At 43.5% G+C, this 27,187-nt stretch overlaps 1 protein-coding gene across 1 annotated transcript in view; it reads left to right on the plus strand.

The window, feature by feature from the left end:
- Positions 1–12,482: 12,482 nt before the first annotated feature.
- The window catches only part of DPYSL3 (dihydropyrimidinase-like 3), a 33,785-nt gene continuing 19,080 nt past the window's right edge, over positions 12,483–27,187 (plus strand). The window contains exons 1-5 of the mRNA XM_010158971.1: positions 12,483–12,619; positions 18,016–18,200; positions 19,736–19,900; positions 24,966–25,027; positions 26,668–26,748. Of these exons, the coding sequence (XP_010157273.1) occupies positions 12,483–12,619; positions 18,016–18,200; positions 19,736–19,900; positions 24,966–25,027; positions 26,668–26,748 (630 nt within the window). The remainder of the gene's footprint in view (positions 12,620–18,015; positions 18,201–19,735; positions 19,901–24,965; positions 25,028–26,667; positions 26,749–27,187) is intronic.

The raw sequence follows: 27,187 nt of genomic DNA on the forward strand, positions 1-27,187 counted from the left end.
GCCGGGGGTGCGGAGAGATGGGAAGTGGGGAAACGGGACGTGGGGAGGGGGAGGGTGGAAAATCGAAGAGCGCCATGATGCCAGCGCCAACACCTCTGCGCGCTATTAATACATCAGACGCGGTGGGGATCAGGAGTCAAAGAGTTAATCGTAACCATCCTCTTCTGTCTGTGCCTGTCTGCCGCTAGATGCTTTTATCCCCGAGCAGGACTACAATAGAGCATGCTTCCCATGCCAGAAAGAGAGGATCTGGGTCCTTTGATTCAGTGCGTGGTTTCCCTTAGGTACACCGGATCGACAGGGCTGTGGATAAAGAATAAGCCGAGCTGGCAGGGAGCGCGGTTCTGGGGGAAATCTCCCCCGGAGTTTGGTCATAGTGAGGTTTTTCCCCAGCACCGGTGCCTGCTTTCCTCTCCGGAGGCTGGATCAGCAGGTGATGGGGTCACTGCTGCTGTGGCACCTGGGGCAGAGATAGGCGGGGAAGCGGGGTGAACTCAAAGAGGTTTGGGTTCACGGAGGTTCCCCAGGGGGACTGGCACGGTCGAGGCACAGGGCAAGTTTCAGCAGCTGGGGAGTGGGCTGCCTGGTGGGTGTGGCAGCTTCCTGGGCAAACCTGATGGTGAAAGGCATCGTTGGAGCCAGCGTTACAAGGATTGTATGCACCTCGAGGCTTTCTCATTATTTAAAGGAAAAAAAAAAATCCTTTAGCCCAATTATTTGGTCAGAAAGGGAACAGCCTCCTGCTAAAGTGGAGTTTCATGGTACCAAAAAGGTGCATTTATACAGTTTCCTGCTATCAACAGGCAGCAGTGCCTGGAGGCCAAAGCTGAGCCTGGGTGTTGCAATGGCTCTTTGGGTGATGGCTCCTCTCTCCTCCGTGCCGTGTGTGACTTGGGTTACTCTGGGTACCTCTGGACTGCGAGGCCCTGGCTACCCTCTGGGTGAGTGTTAGGTGCTTTCTGTGTGGCTTGACCTTCATTTGCAGCTGGAGCAGAACAGGTTCCCACCCAAAGCTAGTTGCTTGCTCTCCAATTCAGAGAGAAAGAAGAAACTGGAGGAATTCAGAGTTTTTGCCTTGGAATCATCAGTTTGTTTTAATTTCTTCACATCTCGCAAATTTCCTTCCCTGTGCTGGTGAGAGGATTACTAGGAAAAAGAAGGCCCAAACCTCAGCCTGCTCTCTTTGAAATGGGTTGTGTTGAAGCTTCTGTAAATGAATATTCATTAATGCTAGTATTGAGTTTTGTGACCAAATCAAAGGCATAAATTAACATTAGTGAAGTTGGCAGGCATCAGACTTGGGCTGCCTTTTATTTTACACTTCTGGCCCTTTTCCTCCAGCAAAAGCAAATCAGACACTCTGTGTTATACTTCGTACATTCTGTCCATCCCACCAGAGCCCACTGGATTTGTCTGTGTGTATCTCCTGAAGCTCCGTTTCAGTATGGTAAATTAGGTATTTTATCTTGCCACAAAGGAAATACATTGGAAATTCCAGCCTTCTGGGCTCTGAGGAAATGTGATAGCTCTGTAAAGTTATGCAACAACAGCAACGATGAAATCATATACATATGTCATTTGTTACTGTGCTTAACATTTCCTCCCCACAAACACTCCTGCTCTTGGGAGCTATGCCAGCTCCTGGATTCATTGAAATAGTGAGAAACTCATTTTAGGCAGTGTCCTGAAGAAATACTGATACTTCACTGTGGATTTTCCCATACCAAGCCTGCATTCCTTGCATGGGGCCAGGAGCCATCCTGAGCACACAAGAGGAGCACCCAACCTCCTGCCACAGCATCCAGCCACGGGCGCTGCCTGCGGTTGATGCCTGGCTGAACCATCCCTCCGGTGTCAGGTCTTCAAGAAGTTCCTGATGCTGAAGAGGCAAAGGCTGGTTTCAGGTCTGATTGGCATGGGAGCAGATGTCCCTCTTGGAAAGACAGCCCTGTGGTGTCTTTTCTGGGTTATGCCCCTTGGTGCATGTGGGCATAACTGTCTTCTCCTCCTTTGTCTGACCGTGCCTCGCCTCCTGACACCTTCAGACTATTAGGAGTGCCAGACTAATAGTCCCTTCACCCCTTTCTCCCAAAGCAGCTTTATTCCTGCCTTCCCTTCTCCCCTTTCTCTTGGAAATATCTAGGACAGTAGAGATACTGTGTTGCAGACAGGCACCCCTTGGCACTGAGCATCTCCCTGCTCTCATTTACCAAATCTGCAGCTGGCTTTTTTTTGTTGTTGTTGGGGTTTGTTTATTTTTTTGGTTGTTGTTGGAGTTTTTTTTATGTAATTTAATTTCATTCCCTGAAAATTCATGCTTCTTGCAGTTTACCCTGTGTGTGACTTTCCTTCTGCCCTTTGTACATCCCACACAGCATCCAGGCTTGCTGCTGTTAGCTGAGCACCAGCACGGCTCCAATGTAAGGTGCCATTCGGTTGTGAGTCAGCCTGGAGAAACCGTGCCCCTTTTGCTGTAACTGCTGTGGGAAGAAGCTCTGTATCTGAAGCACCAGACCAGTTTCTGGGTGTTGTAAAATAGAGATGCACTACACCAGTAAGCGTAAGCACTTTGGTCACATCCTCTGCACTGTGGTGAAGTCCTTGGGGGAACCTTTCTCCTGCTTCAGGAGTATTAGCAGGGATGGAGCAGAGTATGCATAATGTGAGGGTGTCCAAGAATGCATCTGTAGGAGCAGATTTTTTGGGCTGTGTAGTACAGTCAGCTGCCACATCCATTGCTGAGGTGTTTTTCTGCATGAGGTGGCAATCTTTTGTGCTTCGGTTGGGCAGGCATGCTCTGATGCAGACCAGATTTTTCAGGATACATCCCTCCCCTCCCCCTGCCTATTGCTTTTAACATCGCTATTATACTCCACTTGGGCAGTATGTTACAGGGAATCAATGGGGATGATGACACTGAAAGATCTGTTGCAAGTTATTTTGGCTTCTGTGTTTTGGTAGTGCTCGGCACTTTTCAAGCAAGGCCTGAGCCCAGATGAGCTCAAAATGACAGTATATATGTCAGAGCACGATTGAAAAAAGCACGTGGCTTGTAAAATGTCTGTGACAAGACTTGTTTGTTCCAGCAGCAATTGCATCCATTAAAACATAATCAGTGTGAGCGCGGTGAAGAGGAGGTGTGAAGGCAACTTTACTGAGCAAAGGGAGAATAGCTAGTCACCAAATCAAATGCAGGGAGGGACATGGAAGAGGCAAATGGTGCACAAATCTCTTAGAAAAAGGAATAATATTCCTGGGAGTGGTCCAAGGGTTGGCATATGAATGGGGGAAGGAGCTGCTGGTCCTGAGCTGGCATACTGTAAGGCATGAGGAGACAGAGCTCAAAAATGTGGTGTTACAGAGGGAGTATCTCCTCGAGCTTAGCAAATAAAGAGAAGAACTGGCACAAGATGAGAAAAAGAAGCAGATGCAGAAAAATGAAGAGAGGCTGGGGAAACTCAGAGAAGTGGGCACAGAGAATAATTTTAGTTGTAGCCTTTTGAATTGATTGACATGAAGAGAGCTGAGAAATAAGTAGGCTTCAGTTGTACATGCAGAATACTTTGAGAGAGAAAAAATGCATTCATCTGGACTTTTGCTGTATGAGACGCTGGTCTCAAGGCTAACTTTAGAGGGTCAAGACAGAAAGTTTCTGTGTCGCCTGAGCAAAGTGCTGGGGTAACGTGAGGTGTTCTGGTGTGAGACAACAGCAGTGCGAGAGCTGCAAGCCACTTCATGTTGGACACTGAGGGGACATGTCCTACAGATGCAAGACATGGTGAGTACCTAGAATGGGGAACCAACATTCTCCTCTAGCTTTGGATCTATTCCCTATCTCTCCTGGCTGTGTTTTTTTCCACCCCACCTTTGCTTAACAATATGAAGCTACACACAGATTGGTGTGTGACTTGACAAAAATGTTCGAAAAGCCTGCTGAGTGCTAGGCATGGGAACAATGTCTCACATTATTATTCTGCTGGTGGTGCAAGATTTGGACTGATTTAGACAGCACTTTTTATCCTGCTTTAAAACAGCAAGGCCTGGGACTCCTGGATCCCTTCTTACTCTTCAATATTAGCTTAATAGTCAAAATTACATTTTTCCATGTGTAGATGCTTAGTAGGCTTGGCCCCTCTCGGTTCACCTGTCTGTTGATGAATATTTGTGAATTCACATTGCATATTGCACTGGACTTGGCAACTCTGGAAATGCTTTAGCTGCTTTGGTAGAAGTTGTTGGACTTCCAACCACCATTTTTATGAATCTATGATAAGGCTTTTCCTTAAACTTGGCCACAGTGTTTAAGCCACTTCCATCTGGTGTCTTAAATTATGTTCAGAGTAGGTCCTTCTGGGGACATTTCTATGGTGATTGAAACCTTTGGCAGAGGGACAGAAGGAAGGGTTTGGGGCAGTGATTCCTTTAACTGCCATGGCAAGTTTGTCAGTTGGTGCCTTCAGCAGGGCGTCAGGGTTTTTAGCATCATAGCTGGTGCAACCACGGGGAGCTGAGCCACATTTTGCTGGAAGCTGGGCAGGCTTGGAAAGGAGACAGTGGCTGTCTGGGAAGACAACTGATGCAGTGAGGTGGTTGTTCAGGAAGTCTGAATCTCCTTCTCATGGGTGCTGAGAGCGACCACTGCCAATGAACCACTTCCCTGAGGAGAGGTCAGGGTCTGTTTTCTGCTTTGCTGCCATTTCATTCATAAGCAAGTTTATGCACATGGTAAAAGGCAGAAGCTTCATTTTCCTTTGCAGGAGCCAGGATAGCCCACTGGCTTGTGAAACACACGTGCACTGTGAGACTTAGCTGGAATAAATTTCTTGCTGCTTTTGTAGGCATGAGAAAGAAGGAACAGAGATGAGCAGCAAAATAATTTGCAGGTTATAAATCTTGCTACATGTAAAGATGGTGGCATTGTCCCCTGGGACAGAGATACTTTGGGATTACTTTAGCTTGTTACTTGATGCACTTGGCACAAGACAAAGTTTTGGTCTGTAGTGCATGTCCTGATGATGCTTAAGGCCTTGGCTCTTGCTTATGTTCCTACCGAATACTAGATGCCCCCACTGATTTCAGTAAGGTCTCTACGTAAAATCTCTAAGTCAGGTGATCACCCTTGCCCACCTTGCAGATGGCTGGCTAAGGGAGTATGTAGTGCTCACAGCTAAGAGGCTGTGGAGGGGTTTTTCATGGACTGGTGCCAATATCAGGAGGAGGTGGAACAGCAAGTGTTGGAACTTTGTATGACTTGCAGGAAAAGTAGGTATGTGAGGCAACATGACAGCAAAAAGTGTGTAAGCGCAAGCAATGTATCCAAGTGTCTAAGTGCAACGTGTATCCACCACATTTAGTTGATTGTGAATTACCCTTGCTAACATCATACTCAAGGATGATTTCTACTATGCTGTTTCCCTTGCATCCACCTCTGTCAGAGAAGGTATTCCTTTTGGTCTTAGCCAGATTTCAACAATGACTGGTGTCAAGGGTGATGTGTCCAAGTAACCAAATGCAGGTTTCTGACTAGGATTTAGATAAAACTCGACTTCAGGTCAGTGGCACACAGCAGCCAGCTGTGTTGTAAACGGCTGTTAATTTTTCCCCAAGTTTAACCTTTCCTATGAATGGCTTGCTGAGGTTTTAAGATCAGCTCTAACTGACATAACCGGGGTATTACCCAAGAGTTGGCTGTAATGACACACAATGGAGGGTTCAACCCTCCAGCCCATACTTAGGTGAAACCCCTGCTGATGACAATGAATATTGTCATCAGTAGGATGTTTGTTGTGCTTCCCTTCTCAAAGCAAAGCAGAGATGACATTTACAGTGAGGAAATCCCCATGGAGTTAGTAGCTGTAGGAGTAGCCCTTTTAGACTGTATGATTAAGGAATGAAATTGCTAGCTGAATAGAAGTCAGGTCTCCAAAGGGGAAACAAAAGAACATCAGATCTTTTAAATGAATAAAGATGAATGAATATATTGGCTACAGACCAAGATACAGCATTACTGCAGTCAACATAATCCTGCCTAAATGAATTGTCTATACTGGAGTGCATTTGTTAAGAAAAGGACCTTAAAAGCAGGATTCTCCATTAGTGGCCTATTGGAAATGATGCCTCAAGGATACAATGTTTTACAAGCAATTCCCTGAGCTGATTCAGGGATCACCCTAGCTAAAAATTACTTCCTATGGAGGGTAACCTAGACGTGAAATTCAAAAGAATTCAAAAGGAAGAATACCACTGATTAAAAGCAGATCTTGTATAAGCAGACAGTACTTCATGAAATCCCATTTATAGGTCTTTGATCCTTATGAAAGGATTTTAAGCAAGAATTTCTCTTGGGAAGGATGTCTTTCTTTCTTTGCCATTGGGTTTAAAAATGTTCCTTATTTGTAGGTACTTTGATAAAAGCAAGGTACTTTAACTGTATTGTATCACAACTGGGTCTGAATCTGACGAGCTCTGACAGCAGACAAGCAAATATATCTACAAAGCAGAATCTTTTAAATCTGTTATATATTATGGCAAGGAGGAATGCACAGAAGCACAGAAGAGCTCAGAGTGTCTCCCTCCATTGTCTGCCACTGAGACTTTTGCCTTTGAGAAAGTGCCTCCTTGCAAATAGTCTTCTGGTGGAGATTTGGATAATCGAGGAGAATACACTTCAGCCTGTAGCTTTTGAACCTTCCCTCTAAATTGTGGATGCTGTGTCTTTTCTAACTCTCAGCAGCCTTTTTAAAGCCTTAGCAACAAAGGATTCTCAAATGCTAAAAAAGAAAAGATGAATGCCTTGGCTGCAAGTGTGGTAACATAGCCTAATGCCTTCTTATGCCTGTTTTGTTTAATCTAATGTCTTTTAAACCATGCACATTTATAAGCAGAGAACTGAAAATACAGGTGGATTTGGAATTTTAACTGTTTTCAAATGGCTATTTAGAATAAAATCCTTAGTCATCTTCAGGGCCATTGACTGATCTGGATTTTAGAGAATACAGCCATTGTTGCTCTGGAGATGCAAGGACAATGGTATATTCTAGTAAGGCCTTACGCAAAGGATGAAATTGCTGCTGAGTGTTTCTTCCTCCTTTAGTTCTGGAAAAACCTGGGGCTCTAAGTGTTGCAAAGACTTTTTCTGTTGGCAACGGCTGCAATGCAGCAGTCATAAAAGTCCCAATCCAGGAATGAAGCAGTGCTTAAACTCATATGCTGGGTATGTTCTGTGAATTTCATTGCAGTTAAATTGTAAAGAAAACTGTAAATAGTTAAAAAGACATGATTTACTTGATTTAGAGCTGAAGATGCAATAGGTAGATTTCCATTCATGGAAGAAAAGGAAGAACATAATAGCATATATCAGAATTGCAGTCTGGGCAGATGCTGCTCTCTGATGAAAACACTCCTGAAACCTCTTTGAATCTTTTTGTATGGCTAGAACAGATAATGGAAGATTCTTTCTTCTTTTTTTATTTTCAGGCTCCATCTTGTGCAATAGAGGTGTGGTTTTTCTTTGAAAGGTGCCTGCAGGTGCAGTACCATAGGTGTTGGTGCTGTAGAGAGGTGTGTGGTTTCTATAAATTGTACTGCACTGTGTTTTGACATGCTGCACCAGCTTGAAATAATATTTATTTAGTAAAAGCTGTATCAGAAGATAGCAGGTTTTTTTTTCTTCTGATACTGTGATTTTTAGTAGTTTCAGAAACAGATTGAGAACTGCATGTGTAAAAAATATATTTTAATTTTCTTGTAATATTTTAGATACCTCTAGCTCTGAGTGGAGTAGGTGAATGAAAAAAAAGTCTAATTTTAAATTTCTTTGCAACTGTTCCTGGTCTAACATTTGAATCTGACATTTGGATGATATTTTCAAATAACCCAGAGCAGAGTGATGTACTTACCAAAGGAATTTGACCTCACCTGTAGTTGTGCTGAGCCCACTGCAGAACTGGGGACCACAGCAGGGCTCAGGCTCACCATCCGGCAGGTTGATGCAGTCACTGCTTGTCTGTGCTGGCCTTGTACTGTTGGGAGTGTGTGAAAATGTGGACACGCTTCACAGGAGCTGGGCCGAGCTGATTTAAAACACCCATCAAAACAGTCGATTCGTCCAAATTGTGCAGTCACCAGCTTACAGATGTTTTGTGTTGCTCTTACTATAAGGCAAACAATAGTTGTAAGGGAGCGAAAGCCACCGCCTCACATCTGAGCAGACGGCCCCTCCTCCTGCAGCAAATGATGCTGAGTTTGTGGCATCTCCTTCTGCTGCCATGAAAATTGCTGTCATGTCACAGACTAAGCTCTGTGGCTTTGCTGCCAGATTAAGCAGGAGAAGGTAGACCCCGATTAGCAAAGGCAGGAAAGCAATGTGCAGGGTTTGAAGGTGAAGAGCTGGGAATAATAGGTATGGCTGTATCATACTTGTCAGCAAGCTGAGCCGGGAGGTGCCGGAGCGCTTGTAAAATGGAGCTGCAGGGAAACAGAAGATAAGCATCGTCGCTGTGCTGATGCTGTGTCATAGCCAGGCATGAGACCCGGAAGCAAACAGCATTGCATTGATGCGGTCGCATCGTGACAGCAGCGATGGGTGGAGGAGAAGCACCTTGCCTCCCACACCCCGCAGTGAATGCTGAGCAATGGCATGGATTTACAGTAGTGCTTTTCCACACCTCCCATGTCAATGAGAGGAGGGTTTTTTTCCCCTTGAATCATGGCACCTAATGAATTGCTCAGTTTACATGTTCAATATAATACCCCCTCTCCGTTTTGCTGTGTTCTGCTGTCTGTCCTTGGCAGGCTGGAGGGAGGAGAGGGTCCCAGCAGCTTCCCTTGGCTTGCACCAGGAAGAGCTGGACTGACAGCTGCTTGTGCCAGGCAGTGCATGGAAAACTTGGTATGGAGCCCTTAGGGCTCAGCAGGCAGGGCACCAATGACTGAGAACTCGGTTAGCTGAATGGAAAGGTGGCAAGCCACCCGATAAAGGCTTACACTATTGTCACCCTCTGAGCTGAGCAATGAGTACATTGTTTGCGTTGGGGGAGCACCCAGAGTCATGCTGGCTGAGGGTACATCTGAGAGCTGGGCAAAAAGTGTTGTGCCTGGAGGGGGTTACAGCTAGGAAGGGGAAATAGGGGCCAGTGCTGTGTGATTAATCATTCCCTGTGTTGCTCTCGGAGGCCATGGCAGCAGTGCGGGGTGGCAGCATCCCTTTGCCTTCAGACCCGGGCTGTACCGGTGCCCGAATCCTGTGCTTAGGCTGTGGTAGGGCATGAATATTCACATGCTGACCAAAGGTTTGTATGAAAGTTTATTTCATGAAGTATGCAGCAAATTGCTTGTCAACATCAACCCATACCTCCCTGCTATTCAGTGATGTTTGTGTCGTTTTTTTCAGTGTGTTTATGGAAGCACATCCATGTCCACAGTTGCACACAGGGGTTTGGAAGCATTGCTTCAGCCTGGGACAAGCCAACCCTGGTCTGGAGCAGGGTGTAGGAGGCAGCACCTGTTTGCTTGGGAGCAGAGTGTAGGAGGCAGCACCTGTTTGCTTGGGCGCAGCGTGCTGCTGGGGTGTCCACATGGCACCGAAACCCACCTGGGTTGCTTGTGCCCAGCAGCACCATCCGTGTAAAGGTACCCTGCTTTGCTTGTGCTCCTGGCTTGCAGCAATCCATAGCGTGGCCTACAGACACCCTGACAGCTCAAGCTGGCTGGGACAAATCCAACAAAACCCTTTTTCTTCTGAATTTGCTGCAATGGAAATGTGTGTCAGAGATGTATGCACATCTATAAGATCCTGATGAAAGCTGGGCAGGGCTCCACGGCACCATCCCTGCTGGCCTGGCAGACTACCTGGGGAGATCTAGATTTGTATTTTTTTCTGGCAGCCTCATCCCCTAGGGCTTCCTATTCCTGGCTGGGGGCAACCTTAGCCACCGGCCAGCTCAGGTGCAGGACCTGCTCCCTTTTGTAATAATTTTGAAACATTTGTATTTTCTTCTGAGCAGGAAGGTGTCAAGAATTAAAATATTGAAAGTCTCCATAAAGTGCACTTTTCTTTCTTCACCAGAATTCCTTAGACCCTCCAAAATTCTGAAGAAGGCGAGACTTTGTAGCTAAACATTCAGTCATCTTTTATAAACTGTAAGTGAGGCTTAATTTAATGGATGACTCACATAATTGGTGTGCTTTCTTGAAACTGGATTTGTATCCTTTTTAGTTTCAGATTATTCTAATACCTAGTTTTGCCACTTATATTCATGTATTTCTATATAAAACCGTATAAAATCCTTATGTCTGCAATTAACTTTCTGGGATTGTACTTCTGCTTTATTTTAGTCTGTTTTTTATTTTCCAGTTTTATTTTCCTGGCCTGTTACCTTTGCTTGTATTTGTTATGCATCTTCTCCTGTTTTGAAAGGAATGAAATGTAGAACATCTTGATGAGCATGCAGAGTTTTGACTCATTAGCAGTGACAGATGCAGTGCTCTGGTAGCGTTCCCTGCCGGTATCAATAAGCTCTTGCCTCTTGTAGTTGGACAGCATTGATGTTTAGGAAGACAATCGAATGTGCTTAAAAAGAGCTCTCAAGATGGTGGGCTCTGTGGGTCAGCAGGCCGTGTAGTAAATCATCATGGTGAGGAGATGCAACTGCCAGCACGTGGCAGAGTAACTTGTTACCATTCAGGCTGCTGGTTCACAAGTCCTGCAATTGCAAGCAATAGTAGAGAGGCTGAGGGGAAAACAGGGAGCCTGCTCTGGGAAATTCCAGGCTGAGGACTTGCATTCGTTTCCATCCTTTAACAGGGGTACCAACATCTGAGACAGGTCCTTGGGACATATTTCATTGTAGTTCCGAGACTTGGCCATCACTCTGCTGCAGCATTTGGAGAAAAGCCTCAGCCCTTCTGTGTGCATACTCTTGTCTTTTCCCCCCTTCTTTCTTCCCTTAAAATATCTGTCTCTCCCTTTTTCCTTTTCGAGAATGATACGGAAGGCTGTAGTGGCTTTGAACCTGCAAAATGTTCAAATACAAGCTGAAAAGTAAATATGCTACTTACAGCTGAGAAGTTACGTTGAACAAAAGTTGTTGTAACACCCTTAGCTCTGACTTAGCACTTTTTAATCAGTACATTTTTAGGAGGTCTGTACCGTTGCCCTGGTTTTATAGATGACATAGGAGATATACCAACTTGTTTAATTGTTTTCTAAACTCAGAACTTGGGACAAGCCTGGTTTATAGGCATGAGTCATCCTGTAATTAAACCAAGAATTGAGTCTGGAGCGAGGAGTATAAAACATGGAAAAAAATGGAGATTCTGAGTTATTGTTTAGTGAGCCAAGGAAATAATTTAGAATAAATGGCTTTTTATATATGTGAATAGGAAAAGAAGGTTCTGACTTCTTTAGAGTTTTCCAGCATTCACAGGCACTTGGCAAGTCTTTCCAAAAGCATTATGTGCTGAAGTTACAACTTTCCCTGTGTCTGGGTAGGTGGTAGAGTGCTGGCATTTCCAGTGTGACTTCTTCAGTGAGGGAGTTCAAATATTGGTTCTCAGGAATAAGCAGTGGTAAAATTTGTTTTCTGTAAAACGTACTTTTTGAGAACAGGACTGTAACCATTTGAATAGAGAAAAATGGAAACAGATGATTGTTGTGAACAGAGCCCCAGCAGACTTGATATTTGAACTGGAAAGAATGTTTGCTTCTGGCACTTCAGAAAATAGCAGGAGGCAGTAGCCCTCTCTGCTGTTCATATGATATTTCAGGTAAACCAAATTTTGGAGGCTGGACTCCCATCCTCATTCATGGAGTGAGTGAGATGCGACCTGGGGAATCTCAATACAGAGTGCCCCTAGGTAATTAGCAGGTATCACCAATTAGACAACAATCCATTCTTCATGCCCACTAGAAACTAGATTTCTGTTGCTCGTCGGTAACACAGTGTGGGAGGTGCAAGCTGTGGGCCATGTCCCTTGCCAGCCTCGGGGGAGCAGCTGAGTTGACCCTGCTGAGCTGACATTGCTTAAAACAGCTTCCTTGGGCAGGAATTTCTGCATCACAGAGCTTGGCAGCCTCTCCTGACCTTACCCTTCCTTGCCCCTTCCCATTTCCTCTTACCCTTCCCAGGGGTGCCGAGTGTCCCAGCTGAGCTCATTTTGGCCATTCCAGTGTTGGGGCAGTTTATTCTGGTGGCATCTTTTCCATTTTTGGCTTTCGTACAGTAAAATGGCGTTAAAAAGGGGGTGTAGCAGGATTTCAAGTGTTCCCATGTGCAGTAAAGGTTCTTTGAAGAAGAAAGACCGTGAGGCCTCATGTCCCATAAATCAGAAGTAAACACTCAGTGAAACTATGGTTTTCCTTTCCACTGTCTATGTACCCACCTGAACCTATGACATAGGCTTTTATATAATGTAAGTGCTTTGATATGAATAGCTTTCTATATAATATAAACCTATTTGGTATCATCAATACATTATGATGTATGTTTATTTCAACAAACCCACATTTCTTCCTTTTTTTCCCCCCCCAGAGTGACCGGCTACTCATTAAAGGTGGACGAATTATCAATGATGACCACTCCTTCTATGCAGACATATACCTTGAAGATGGACTTATAAAGTTGGTTTTTTACAATACTGAAATTTTTTTGCATGCCTGTTAGTATAGACTACTGTGATTTCTTGATGCTGCTGACCTGAAAACTTGCAGCCAGCCATCTTGGTTACCTGTAGATTTGGGACCATAATATGGGAGTGTTTAATTATGAAATTCTGCCAATTTATCTTTACTTAGATAACTAGAAAATTACTGTAAGTTGAAGGTATTTGCTTTTCAGTAAGTTCTTTCCTAGTTTCTTCCAAAATAGTCAAGGCAAGTAGGCATTTTCAGTGCAAGAAGTAATGGTAAAGACAATGGATATTTTCTGGGTCCATGTATGACAGAAGGCTTATTACAGCTGTTTTCCCCACGTCTAATCAGGGCGAATGCAGCCCTGCTGTAAAGGATTGTACAGCACAGAAATCAGCCTCACGTTACGCAGTGCTAATGGGGACCTACTCCGTCTCAGTCGCCCTGTGGGTGAACGCTAAAGCACAGCATGTTCTGTTGGCCGACATTGTTATGCATTGCTCAGATGTCCCTTTTCTTGCTTAGAAAAGGTATATGATCTTAAATCTTCACACAGAAAGAAAATGCTACTGATTTATCAAGATATAAAATATAGGAACTGGGAAGGTATTTCTTAAGTGAAAAACATGAAATACGTGTTAATGATAGCCTGGGAACCAGTAACGGAGATGTCTGTTCATGTGGCTTCTACCTTGACTTCGTGGAGATGGGGATCTCTAGTTTTGCAAAGTTTCGTAGTGTGTACAAGCACTCTGATATACACGAGGATGATAGCCTTTTGCTTGATTGCTAAACATTTTCACTAGTGACCAAACAACCTTGGTCTCCAGAGGCTACAATTTAATGCTCAGAAACATAATTATGGCTATCTGGTAAATAATTCATTACCTACTTGTTTTCAGAGCTTCTTACTGTGAGAAGCTATCATCAGATTAAAAGTCCCATTCTTCATATATCTGTGGCTACTTACATTATTCATGATTCAGGTTATTATGATAGTAAAAATCATGAACACTTTTATGCATGGACTGTACAGTTTTCTTTTTAGTACTTCACTCTGCCTTTGCAGTTGTAGTGTTATTTGCATTTCAGAAGTGGAGAAGACAAAATTTTGAACATGTATCTTTTTTTTCTAATAGCAACAATCAACCAAGTTGTGCTCTTTCTAATGTGTATTTTAGTTGAGTTTTTCTGTTCCTTTGTTCAGATGCAAATTTCCTAGTAACACTTGGAAGCATCACAACTGATTTAACATCTGAGTGCATGAGATGCTGAGTCAGAACCTGCTGTGAATTCTTGGCCAGAAATGTCATGGTACTTGGTAACCAGGTTAGAAATGCCAACTTTTCAGCTGCCCATGTTAAGTCTATCGTCTCCCTCTGAAATCCACGTGTGGATCCATACCTCCAGAAAGTGTATCAGCTGCCCAAGATAGCTAGGATTAATAATGAATATACAGGGAAGATCTTAATTTTAAAAATGCCTTTATCTTTGCCCAAAGAGGTAAGTTTACTGTCCAACACTCCAAGTTGTGACTGATTTCCTGGATTTAGATGACCCAAGATTTTTCTTTGTAAACTGTGCAAGAAAACTTGCTCTGAAATAGCAGTTAATTTGTGAGGGCAGCCTGGTGTGAGATGGGCTTGGGTTCTAATTGTGCTCAGATGATAAATTCTGCAGTCAAAGAAAGCGCTATATTTTCTGTGATTGGTCTCATTTAGTTTCTCCAGCTGGAACTGGCCATTGTGTCTGAATATTTAACATAGTTGTAATCATGGAATCATAGAATAGTGTGGGTTGGAAGGGACCTTTAAAGGTCATCTAGTTCAGCCCCGCTGCAATGAGCAGGGACATCTTCAACTAGACCAGGTTGCTCAGAGCCCTGTCCAACCTGACCTTGAAAGTTTCCAGGAATGAGGCATCTACCACCTCCCTGGGCAACCTGAGCCAGTGTTTCATAAACACTGTAAATGTTGCTCAAGATTCTTGGGAGCAAGACCTTGAACCTCAGGCATCCACGTTTCAGTTGATGCCCTAACTCTCCAGCTGCAGATTCTGCAGATAATAGTGCTTTTTTTTCCACAGAAGGAGCAGACAGCAAACCACTCCGCCCAGATAGGCAATAGTGTCCTGGTTTTGCTAGGATAGAAAAGATCTTGGTTCATTTTCTGAAGTGGAAACTGATTAGAAAATAGAGAGTTGGGTTTCTCTTGCAGACTAATGAAGTGAAGTAAGGTCTTTTAAGGCTTAGGTGCCTGCAGATTGTCCTGCAGAGAGGAATGTAGATAAAACTTGAATGTGTTTGAAGATTAGCTATAGTTTGGAGTATGGTAGGTGCTTTTCCCTACTGTCTCCCTAGGTACAAGGGAGCAGTGGTGCATATGGATTTTTCCTAGCTGTAATTCAAGCCCTGCACACTCAGATGGCAGATGAGAGGCAGTTCTCCAGAATCTAAATAGTAATTTAGATATCTAGTGATTTAAATTGCCACTGGCATGTAAATAATAGCTTTTGCCTGCATCTATTCTGTCTCTGTTACTCCCATGAGAAAATGAGCTCTGGTCTCCATGCCAAGTGGCAGGTCACAGTCTGCTGCCTGCTGTCCCCTGCTCTGCCCCTGCCAAGGGCAAGTGTTGGGTCTCTCCAGGCTGGAGACTAACAAGTATGCAGGATGGGTGACTGAGAACGAGGTCTCCAGAGCTGGGCAGGTGATGAGCCCTTTTAAAGGGAGCCTCAGGTGTCTAAAAGACATCTGGGCTTGGTAGGCAGAAGTGGAGACTTGAAGCCTGCTGTTTCTACTGTGCTTTAATCAGCTAGTGCATGACAGAATTTATCAGCTTGTTCAACTAAAGACAGAAGACAGCATCAGCTTTCTGAGTTTTCTAGTTGCTGGTTTCTAGAAAACCAGCTCAATCATTTATACAGAGTCTAGAATACAGTTTTCTGCACTATTGTATTTTTTTTCACCCACAAGTAACTGAACCCCATTCTTATTAACATACACTTTGCATTAACAAGTGAGCAGTTTAGGAAACCTGTCACATCTCTTACTCTGTGTTCTCATGAGTCAGAATAAAAATTAACTTGAATGCCAGTGAAGATCGGCCTTCTCCCAGCCTTAGTCTTGATGCCAGTGGAAGAGATGAGACAGGCTCCTGACAAGTAATAGAGCAGCAGGATCCATGAAGGCCATTTGGTCCTGTGTCACTTCAGCTTGGATGACTTCAGCCATTGCCACATAAGCTGTTTCTCACTCATACATTGAAAATAATGAGCAGTGAGACATCAAAAAACTTCATTACATGTTTAGCATTCTTTCACTTCGTTAGGATATGTATCTTCTTGAATAGGGAACCGGTAGATACTGATTGTGGAAGAAAATAAAAATTGTTTGCTTTTATACTTTTGTGTAGGTTTTCTTTATTACTGTTTTCAGAAGGTGTGGTAGTCCTCGGAAGTGCAATTCCATCTTAGCCATATTTAAAGGAGATTGATCATTGTAATTTTTTTTTCCCAGTTAAGTATTTTAGCGACCCAAACACTGTACAAAGATTTAAGATTGTTCTAATTAAAATCTTGGGAGTGGATTCAACTGACAAAAAATAGCGCAACACCATTATTATCTGTGATGCTACCTAACTGGGTGCAAGTGTTCAATCTGCTCAGGGGTTGGAGTGCCTTATGGTATGCCTCTGCAAGTCACATTTTAACAGCAGAGAAGCTTCTTGTGACTTATTTGGGCAATAGGATGTGCTGGGCTGCTGCTGGCTTTTGCATACGTATCAGGTCCCTGTTTGTCACGGTATCATTAGCGCTCTGCACAGCTGTGAACAGGTTGTGACATGCTCCCGGTGCTGTACATGTTGATGACTATTAGGCGCCAGACGTGGAGTTGTACGGCTTCAAAACGTGGTATTATCAGCTCTCCCGAGTAAGCCCTTTTGGATTTGTTCAGAGCCGAGCAGCTGAGACCCAGCTTGGGATGCTGGCGGGGAGTTTGCTAACCGAATGGCTTTGCTTCCCTCCGGCCAAAACCCGGAGAACTGGGGGAGCCAAGCTGCTGGAGGTGACATTTTTGCATAGTATATGAAACAAATTCTTGACCTCTTGGGGCTATTTATTAACTCTGGCGGTTTGGCCAAGTTCCAGTGTGAATAATTATCCCTGTGTTTTTCACTGGTTTTAATTAACAGCTATATACATTTTCTGTTCTAGCTTGTTGCGATTGGCTGTTAATCAGTCGCTGTGTTTTGCTCTGTAGGTGGGAGTTGCATTTTAATATGGGAGAAACAGATTCATCAGGTCAGATGTCTGGGGTATTTGTTTAGCTGGGGATACATGTTATTTTATCCCAGACTAAAGGAAATTAAGACAAGGACCATGTGAATATAAAACGAGATAAACTAAATGAACTTAAAATAACATATAGTTATCTCTAAGCCCAAATATATTGCGGTGTAACAGTGCAGAGACATGGTTTCCACACAGACCCATACCTTTTCCTGTTTGGCACCATGCAAAGCAGACGATAAAATTGTAATGTGGCTTTAAAAGTTAAAGGTTAATTTACTCGCAGTTTTGTCCATGAACACTAAAAGTATTTTGATTCTAAGTATCTGAAGTTTGCTTGATATAATTTTGGGGTACAGATTAATATCTTTAATTGTAAAGAATAAATACCCTGTTTTGAAGGACTGAAGGGAAAAGGTGGCAACAGTTAATTAGCATTTTTTTATACACAGTTATGTAGAATCTTTCACAGAGTTTTAACTGGAAGAGGAGGATGAAGAATGTGTGACATGTTAGATGAGAGGTGTTCGGGTTTCTTAAAAACGTATTTCTGTATCTTAGCATATTTACATTTCTTGTAAGGATAAACTTGCATTGCTTGATTACAAAGTAATTATAACTCCTTTTTGATGTGCTTTGTGTGTCTGCCATTTATTTACAATTCCAGCTTGCTGTCGTAGTTGATCTGTGTTCTTCTCTTTTAATTTAAGAGCTTAATATACAAAACCAGAGCCCCCAAGGAGTATTAACTGTAGGTATTTGTAATTATTTAAAGATAGGACAGTTAAGTCTCACCCTGAATCATATTAAAAAAATAATCAGTTTTTAATGCTGGTGCATTACAGCTTCCTTATTGCCCACCAGAGCAATGCAGAGCAACCCGAGCAAAAGGTCCAGCTAGGCAGGCTCAAGGATGCTTTGTTTTGCCAGTGGCATGCGAAGCGGCCAGAGTGGGTGTTTGAGCTTCACCTTCCCTTTGGAATCCCAGTGCTTTCAGTATGGCCCCTAGGTTTCTCTCCCTTGTGTGCCTCAAATAGCTTCTATTACCTGTGCATCTTTGTATAAGTAAAATAATACTGGCTTTCATTGCTGCCTAGGCAAATAGGAGAGAATCTGATTGTTCCTGGAGGAGTCAAGACCATAGAGGCTAACGGCCGCATGGTTATTCCTGGGGGAATAGATGTCAACACTTACCTACAGAAGCCGTACCAAGGAATGACTGCTGTCGATGACTTCTATCAAGGCACAAAAGCAGCACTAGCAGGGGGCACCACCATGATCAGTGAGTACTAGCAATACTAACTCTTCTCACCCCAGCCTGAAGCTCATGGACCATAGATGGGGATAGCTGCAGGAGGCTCCATACCGATTATCAGATCTTTTGCAATGAATCTTCAAATTTCTGGGCACTGTGTTGGAGATCCGTTTGTCATTGTCACCCAGGGCTGGCCTGCAGATGAACCTACCCTCGGACAGAAACAGCATCATGGGGAATTGCCTCTTGGATTTCCCTCTGAAATGTAGAACAAGCACTGGGGGATAATATACCTACTCTAGTATTTTTGAAATACAAGGTAGTGCTGTAAATGTATGGCACAGAATATCTGCCAAAGATCTACTGCTCCCAACTAGAGACATTTCAGGGGCTTTGGAAATAACAAGATGCTTATTTATGAGCTCGTAATTGGCACCAGGAACTGAGGAAGTCCTTACCAGAGACGTCCTGGAGGAACATCTTTCTTGGTGGAAGGGAGAAGTGTTTCTAGTTGTTACAGACCCTTCTTCTGTTTATCAGATGGCAGGATAAGATTTAGCTCTTTCCTGCTAGGGCTTGGCCATTGGTGAGGCAGCATTTCATGTGACATAAATTGTCATTGCTTCCTTGTGCAGAGGAGCTGCCCAATGCGGTTTTACTCCCACTGAACTGGAATGTGGCTTTTTTTGCGCAGTGGTGTAATCTATTACCTATGTTCAGCAGCAAGTATCAGCTGAAAGGATCTCTGGCAATAAGCACAAAATGCACTGCTGTTCATGTATTTTGTTAATAATCTTCTCAGTGTATGTTCTTCAGTTGAGGCTTCCCATGCAGTGTTATGTTTGGAAATGCCACTGGTAAGCCCATCTTGCTTTGTTTCCATAATTACTTTTGACCTAGCCCTGCAAAGATAAGTATATATGCATAAGGAGTCACGTCTTTATGTCAGTAATCATTGTGGCATCATCAGATGCCAGAAGCCTTGAGATACATAGTTGAAGATGCATGGTGAAGATGCATAGTTGCAGCATGCTCAGTCTGCCTGATAGTGTGGCTGAGTGTTTTTACCCTACATCATCTCTGTTCAGTCCTTTGGCTGTATTCCCAGTTCTGGCTGCTGAGAAAGCATTTGACATCTCCACTGGTGTATTGGTAAGGCAGAGTGGGCCAGTTCAGTGACTGTGAGGCACTGGTTAATAATAATGTTTGCTATGAAGTACATAGAAGTGGGCACATCAGACGATAAATACAGGTAAGTCCAGAACTTGCGGCCTCTTACAGAGCAGTAAAGGGAAAAACAACTGTTCCCTAAACTGTGAGATGTTTTGGTCTCCCACTGTGTGTCTGCTGATGCTGTACAACCAGGCTGCCAGACTCAGCTTTAGTATATACTGTCCACAAAGTCTGCTGTACCTGCAGGACCTGGCTAACATCCCCACGTTATGGTCTGCACACAAGCTGCCTCCAAGGTGATGCCTGAGATGCTGGAAGTGCTCACAGGCACCGAGGAAATCTGAATACTGTGCATGCTGTCCGGGTGACACACTGAACCTCCTTTTCAGTTGACCACGTGCTTCCAGAACCTGGATCGAGTTTATTGACCTCCTTTGAGAAGTGGCATGAGGCAGCTGACACCAAATCCTGTTGTGATTACTCTCTGCATGTGGACATCACCAGCTGGTATGATGGGATTCGAGAAGAGCTGGAAATACTGGTGCAAGACAAAGGTTAGTCAGTGAAAATTAGTAGATTTTATTTTTAATTTTATTTTTAAATACCATGTGGAGGTGAAATTTTGAAGTATTTTAATGAATGCATCATCCAGAACAGAAATGCACAGGTGATGGTTACGTGGCCCAAGGTTCTGCACTACTTCGAACTTTTGTATTCACTCGCTGCTGTATAAAAGGGACCTAAAACTTTGTGCATTAGTGCTAGTCAGCAACGAGGCTGAGGGAGAGAGTAGGTTTACTCCAGTACAGGCATGGAAAATTAAGATGCGTGTGTTGTCAGATACAGATGTATCACTTTATGCTTGCTTGTACGTGTGGAAACAGGCTCAGACATTGCATACGTAGGTTTTATTTTAAGATAAAACTCAGGGGCCAGCATTTAGGGTAATTAGCCCAGTCACCTTAGTTCCTCTATTTCATGAATGGAGAGAATGAGGCATTTAAAGTTAGCAGTTCAGATTTTAACTAGACTTGAGTTTGCCCATTTAGCTGCTTCAAATTAAGCCCAAATAAAAAGGACCTGTGCCTGAGGAACTGCCATCACAGGCTAGATCTCATTTCTCAGCAATGGCTTAGCATAATTTACTTGTGAGATTAGATTTTTTTTAAAATATAAAACGTGTATATTTTTAAAATAGGTCTAAGTTATCAGAAAAAAGCAATGCTAAACTTAGGTACCTAATATTGAAAAAATGTCCTGATTTTCTCACGTGCTTGGTCTCCAGTGGCTTTTCCTGAAGTTACTAGAAGATGCCTTGTTTCAGGACTTTGAAAAAACAGGTCACTTATTTAGGAATCTGTTTAAGACACTTACAGGCTTGCTTCTGTTTGATTAACTGGTCTACTATCATGTGAGATGCTGTAGGTTACCTGATCTGGACTCCAGCTACCACTTCAGAATAGCTGAGATGAAACCTTGCATAAATCCTTTTCCATAGTCAGTGTGGCAGTTGCATATATGGAGGGTATCTCGGTGGCACCAGATACATATGTGTGGGTAATTGAATCTAGCCTTCAGAAAATAAGAATAATTTTGACCTAGTTCCTTAAAATTCTGCCTAACGGCATGGATTTTTTTGTCCAGAGACGTATTTTTTTCAAGTATTTTTCACTTGATACTTTCCTTAAAAATGCATGGATATTAATTAGGAAGTATCTGAAATGGTATTTAGTTTCCATGGGTAAATCAGAATGACCCTTGTGTTGAGAATCATAGGATCATAGAACGGTTTGGGTTGGAAGGGACCTTAAAGACCATCTAGTTCCAACCCCCCTGCCATGGGCAGGGACACCTTCCACTGGACCAGGTTGCTCAAAGCCTCATCCAGCCTGGCCTTGAAGAAGGCCAGGGATGGGGCATCCACAGCTTCTTTGGGCAACCTGTTCCAATGCTCCACCACCCTCTCTGTGAAGAACTTCTTCCTGATATCTAACCTAAATCTCCCCACTTTCAATTTAAACCCATTAAGTAGTATGTGTATGCAGCATCCTTTGTAAGGTGTAGTGCTCCTGATGATTTAGATTGGAAAGATTCTTTTTATAGAGAGATGTATTATCAAAGTAGAAAAACAAAGCAAAATCCTAATTTTGAGTGAGCATTTGTTTGCTGAGATACTATGGACATGCAGTCACCCAGGGGAATTTATCCTGTATCACAGCATGCTAGCAGTACATGTGCTATAAAACCAGATTTTAGGCAGCAGAACCCTTCAATCAGCAAGATTGCACATAATTTAGAGGAACTGCAGCTGGGCTTACATAGGTCTTTATAATATAGGTGATTTTTACAAGGTGCTGACATCTGTCAACACCGAGGGTGCCAAATCTGTGCTGTTTCCCCACTATCAGTGTTAACGTGGCTGAGCTGCTGCTGTGCATTAGCTGACTGTACTCTCAAGTGTGCCTTGTTTCAAAGGTTAGAGACTATTTTCCAGAGCTTCTGGATCACAGATGGCTCAGCACTCCCAAATTTGCCTGAGGGCTCACGTTAAAAGCCTGGTGCAGACAGTTAGGTTAATAGTTTTCTCCAGCTATCGCAACGTGAGTTTTCAATGTAAATCTGACCTGCCTTTCAAGTCTTCAGGGGAAGCAGGAACCTGTTTGTCCGTTCCTGAACCAGGATGTGTGTTGGGGCCCTTGGTGGCCTCTTTGGTGGAGATAGCATTAGGCGGTCATCTTTGTTCTCATGGATGCTGCAGTATGTCTCAGGCAGTCAATGCGAATTACTCTCGTGTTAGGAGACACGAGGTAAGGGCGAGTGTGAAAGCACAAGCACAATAGGAAATATTTCAAATTAATGGATAATATCTGCTGATAATTGGAAACATTTGAGCCAGCTGGTGCAAATAGACTTGATGTCAATGGAGTGACACTGGTTTTCATCAGCTGGGAATCTGGGTTGAATTTGTTGTCGGCTGATTGTCTGGTGGATGGGTTAGTCGAAGAACAGGGCTCAGCTGATCACGTTTCAGTGCTGTGTGTGCCTAATGCAGTCGTGGCATGAATAATGGGGGAGCTCACAGAGCTGCTGTTGAGGTGCCTTGTCATGAGGTATAATTGGATAATTAATCAGTTTTAAATCAATAAAAAGCTAATTTAAAGAGAGACAGCCTTTGGAAGGGCCTGGATATTTTGTAGAACCAAATGTTGATTGTTGTTGTGGCTTTTGAAAATATTTCCATTGAATAGATTGAGCCAGCAGACCAAGGCATTAGGCAAAGAGCCTGATCTTGGATAGCTGTACTTGTAAATAGGTGTTGTTTTATCTTGGTATCTTGTAAAAGTACTCTCTTTGCAAGGCAGGATGGTTCAAACTGTCTCTCCTGTTAGCTGTAAAGGCAGCCCTTTAGATGCCCTTCCACTTAGTGTGTATGTCATTTGGTATCTGAGGGTGTGGATGTGCATTTAGATGGGAGAACTCTGCTTCTGCATTGTGGAAGCTGTTGGTAAGGGACAGGCTCAGGATCTCGTGGCAGGATCCCGGCTGGGGTCCCTTCTACCCCCATCGGCTTTAGGGAGAATATTAACATATGTGGGAGCAAAACCCCTAGTCATTTTACCAAAGTCAGAGAAGTGCCTAAGAAGATAAAAGGCAATATGAGAAAAAGGAAGAGGATATGTATTACTTGGGTCAATGTATGTCTTCCAGCCACCATACCCAGAGAAAGCTGCCTTATCTTCTGTGGGATTGTGATTAAATTAGTTACCTTTGGCTAGATCCCAGTGGGTAAGGGAGAGCAATAGGTAACCCAGCTCTTTGCTTACAGAGAAATGCGTACAAGAGGATTCAATCCTGTGCCATCACTGGGAATAGTTGGCATGGCTTGGACCAGCCTTGACACGTCTCTCTTTCACATGTGCATGGTCACCCGTGCAGAAAGGTGGCTCCAGGTGCAGCTGACATCTGAGACACTGGCTGGGCTTATGAAGAGAAACCAGAGCTTTCCTCCAAGGCAGGTCGGGAAGATGTGCTGGCTGCTGTGGAGATCAGTCAGAGGGGAGACAGGACTGCAGGCGTGAATTGGCTCCAGGGAAGACGTGGTCAAGCTTAAAGGTTTTAAAGCAGGAACATACTGAGTACTTTGAGACTGTGTAAAGAGAAACAGACTGAGGGATTGCAGTTAGTAAAGGATATGCGTGTTTTCTGGGAACTTGAGAAATAGGAAGAAAAGGACAGGCGCACAGCCTGACGGGGCTCCATGGCCCAGGCTGGATTTGCTCAGTATGGAAGCCAGCAAGGAGGGGCCAGCTCCCGCTTTGTGTTTCTTCCTGAGCTGCCTGGACTTGGCAGGAAGACATAATACCAGGGATCATTTCAAGGTTTTATCCCTCATGTATCCTAGGGTATTTTAGTCTTGTAAATGTGAATAAACAAATTCTATGTGTGCCTGTGAAGAGCCTATGCCTGAGGACATATTTGCTCATTCTAGACTCATGAAGAAGTTGTATCTTCATCAGAGAGGGTTATTCATTTTGTGTAGATAACATGAATAACATGAACAGATATCTGTCTTTTTCCTCTTGCCCCAGGAAGCACAGTTTTCATGACAGCTGTTTTGAAATGCAGCATACATGGCTTAGACAGCTTAGAATTTGCTTTTCTTTTAAGCTAGAAAACTCTGAGACCAGTCCCTGTACCAAAGTGGGGATGTTGTCAGTAGACTAAAGAGTAGGGCAAATTTCTAAACTAATATGAATTCGTAAGTACAGAAAATAAGAACAGAAGATGTTTGGAATTCCCAGTCCATGAGAATACGAAGCTGTGTAAATAATCCAATCTTTGAAATAAATAGCAAAACTTGTAGCATTTGAATACAGTTGGTTCTTGGCAATCAACACTCAACACTAGCATTTCTCACTGATTTCTAAAATTTGGAGCTGTCATCCTCCATGGTTTTGTATGACTGCCATCATAAATCCTTCCATTTTTGGAAGGTGGAAGGAGAGGTATGGTGAGCTGCCCTTGTAACTGGTTTCAGGCTTTGCTTCCACTCGTTCCCAGTGTTTGCCATCAGCTAAGCTGGGCATTTTGGGCAGTAGGGTCAAGAAAAAACAGGTTTGTATGCAAATTCAGATAGACAGTTCCTACAGCTTTTCAGCCCTTTGGGGAAACTTAGCTAGAACTTTATCTATTGCAAAAGCACAGTTTCAGGTCAAGCTGAAATGTTTTCTAGATTAGCTAAAGAAAGTTGAAAGGAGAACCAGTGATTCACAGGACCGTACACCATTTTTTTTAAACTTCACAAACTTCACATGCTTGCTTTAGCCACCACTGCTTGTCTGTGATATGGCTACAAGCAATCTCGTTTGTGGTGGTGGCTGGGTTGCTCCAGGGCTGAACACAGGCAATCCACAGAGTCCAACAAATTCCCTTAGAGAAGAGGGATTCAGGCTTCTAGTCCTAGCAGCTGTAATGCAGCTGGGGAGCCATGCTTTATTTCTGCCAGTGAAAAGCCTAGTCCAGACATATTCTGTGATTTATTTTCCCTAAAGTTTTTGTTCCAATACAATTTAAGAATCCACTTACATGGCAACATCTTTGAATTTTGTCTTGGAACAGGTGTGAACTCTTTTCAAGTCTACATGGCCTACAAAGATCTCTACCAAATGTCCGACAGCCAGGTATTGCTCTGAATGCTTCCCATTGCTGTGCCCTGTCCTTTTGTCTGTGATCTCCCAACACATGAGGAGTTGCTAAGGCTGAATCCCACAAGAATGTTCCCACTGACCTGAGTGGCACTGGGGGGGGATGTGCAGTGGGGGAACTCTCCCTGGAAGGTTGGTGCTGAGCAGTGTTGAACATGTGTTCCTTTGAGTGTATGACATTCACTTTCTGCAAAGATTTTCTGGTGTCTCCCAACATTGCAACCACTCAGCGCTGCTCAGGATTTTACCCTCACTTTATTTTGCTATTATCTTTCAAGGACTCTAGGTCAGAGAGGGAAGAAAAGATGAAGCACTGGAGGCAGTGGCAGTTTTGAGGTTTCAAGAGTTTCTTGGTTGCTGCAAACAGCCAAGTGGACTTGCTCTTTAGGGGTGGTGGCCTTTTCTCATTAGGGCTGGAGATAACAATGAGCTTCTTTGTTCAGAGCTCATTACAGATTCCAGACTCTTCAGCTTTTCCATTCATAAGTATCAGGTCATTGTAAATGGACAATGGCATCTGTTAGTAATAATAATGTTTGCTTATTCAGTTGAGAAAATGTTTCTTTCTTACTTATTCCCAGAGCTATAGCTATCCGTCTCTTAAATAACTGTTGTTACACCTCCAATACATGTGGTTTTAATTGGAATTTTAGAAATAATTATGTATAAATATTCTCTGAGAGGCAGTGCTTGTTAAATTCAACTCCCTGTTGGAATTGCCAAGAGAAATACATCAAAATGTTTAATGTGTGGCTAGACTAATGCCTGCTACCTTGTTCAAATGCCCCTGTTGCAAGTTGTGTATTCCAACCCATTCAGTGCTGGCTGAAGTACCCTGGTGCAAAAGTGGACACTGAAGAAACTCTGTCTTCAGTGTTTGAAAACTGGGCTCCCATGTTACTGAGGTCTGGTTTATACAGTGAACGCATTAGCTGAATATCTTTTGGAAAGGGAACTGAATTTCAGTAGACGTGTGCTCAGAAATTTTCAGTAAAAGCAATAGGATCAACTATTTCTCTTCTGTGTGGAAGGGTTTTGAATCTTAGAAAGCAATAAAAAAAAAGGATGCTCTAGAGAAAATATTGCAACTTTTAATTGCAGAATCAAAGATAGTGAAAGCTTGACACTATCTGCTCTAAGAAGGTGGTGCAACATGCCTGCACTTGAGAAAATAGGTGTTCTAGCTGTACTAAAAGTGTCTGTAGTCCACAGGAGTAATTCCCTTATATATTTGCTAGAACTATGGGGAAAGAGACTCCTCACTAAACTTAGGCCTCCATGGAAGGGCATGTAGAAGTAGCCCTGCAGTGCAAGGGGCTGGGGGAGGCACTATGTCTGAGGGAGATGCAATCCTCCTCAAGACTTCTGGCCCTGTCTTCATGCAGAAGGGTAGAAGCTCGTCCTGGGGCTGGCTGGTGTGTAAGGGGGGTTTGAGACAACACCAAGCAGTGAAGCTCAGGCTCTGCATAGGAAGTGGAGAGTGGAAAAGGGAGATAATTTGCTATTCACCTAGATAGTTACCAGCGTGGAAGGTGCAAAACTAAGGTGAACAGAGAGGTCTGTTAAGTGATGCGTTGCCTTATTCAGCAGTGTTTCTTTCTTTGTACTACCTGCAGCTTTATGAAGCCTTTACCTTTCTAAAAAGCCTTGGAGCTGTTATCCTGGTGCATGCTGAAAATGGAGACTTGATAGCTCAGGTGAGTGAACTGTCATTTTTCCTTCCCTTTGTGAGAAAATAGACAGAAGAGAGGAGAAGTAAAACCCTTCAGTCAGAGTATGGGTAGGAAGGAAAGGACCTACCTGTTAAGTGCCTCAATTAAGCCTGATGCCCTACACACTGCTGGCATAGAGCGTGGGATGAGAGGATGTAGGTGCTTCTGCATGCTTTGGCAGAGCATCCGTGAGGTAGAGCAGCGATCCAGACACCTCCTTGCTTTGGCAGCAGATGAGGACTGGATGTGGTGGGGTGGCAGAAGGAATCAATAAGACCTGTTCTGTATATGGAAGACAAGTGAAGCAGGACAACATAAAGCCTTGCTCAGAGATTCTGGGGACAAAAAGTGGAGCCCGGAAGCTTTGTACTAATGTCTCTTGCTGCAGCTGTCAGCATCAGCAGCATAGTGAGTTTGGAGTGGG

Source organism: Eurypyga helias, unplaced genomic scaffold (assembly GCF_000690775.1).
Source record: "Eurypyga helias isolate BGI_N326 unplaced genomic scaffold, ASM69077v1 scaffold31549, whole genome shotgun sequence".
Classification (NCBI taxonomy): Eukaryota; Metazoa; Chordata; class Aves; order Eurypygiformes; family Eurypygidae; genus Eurypyga; species Eurypyga helias.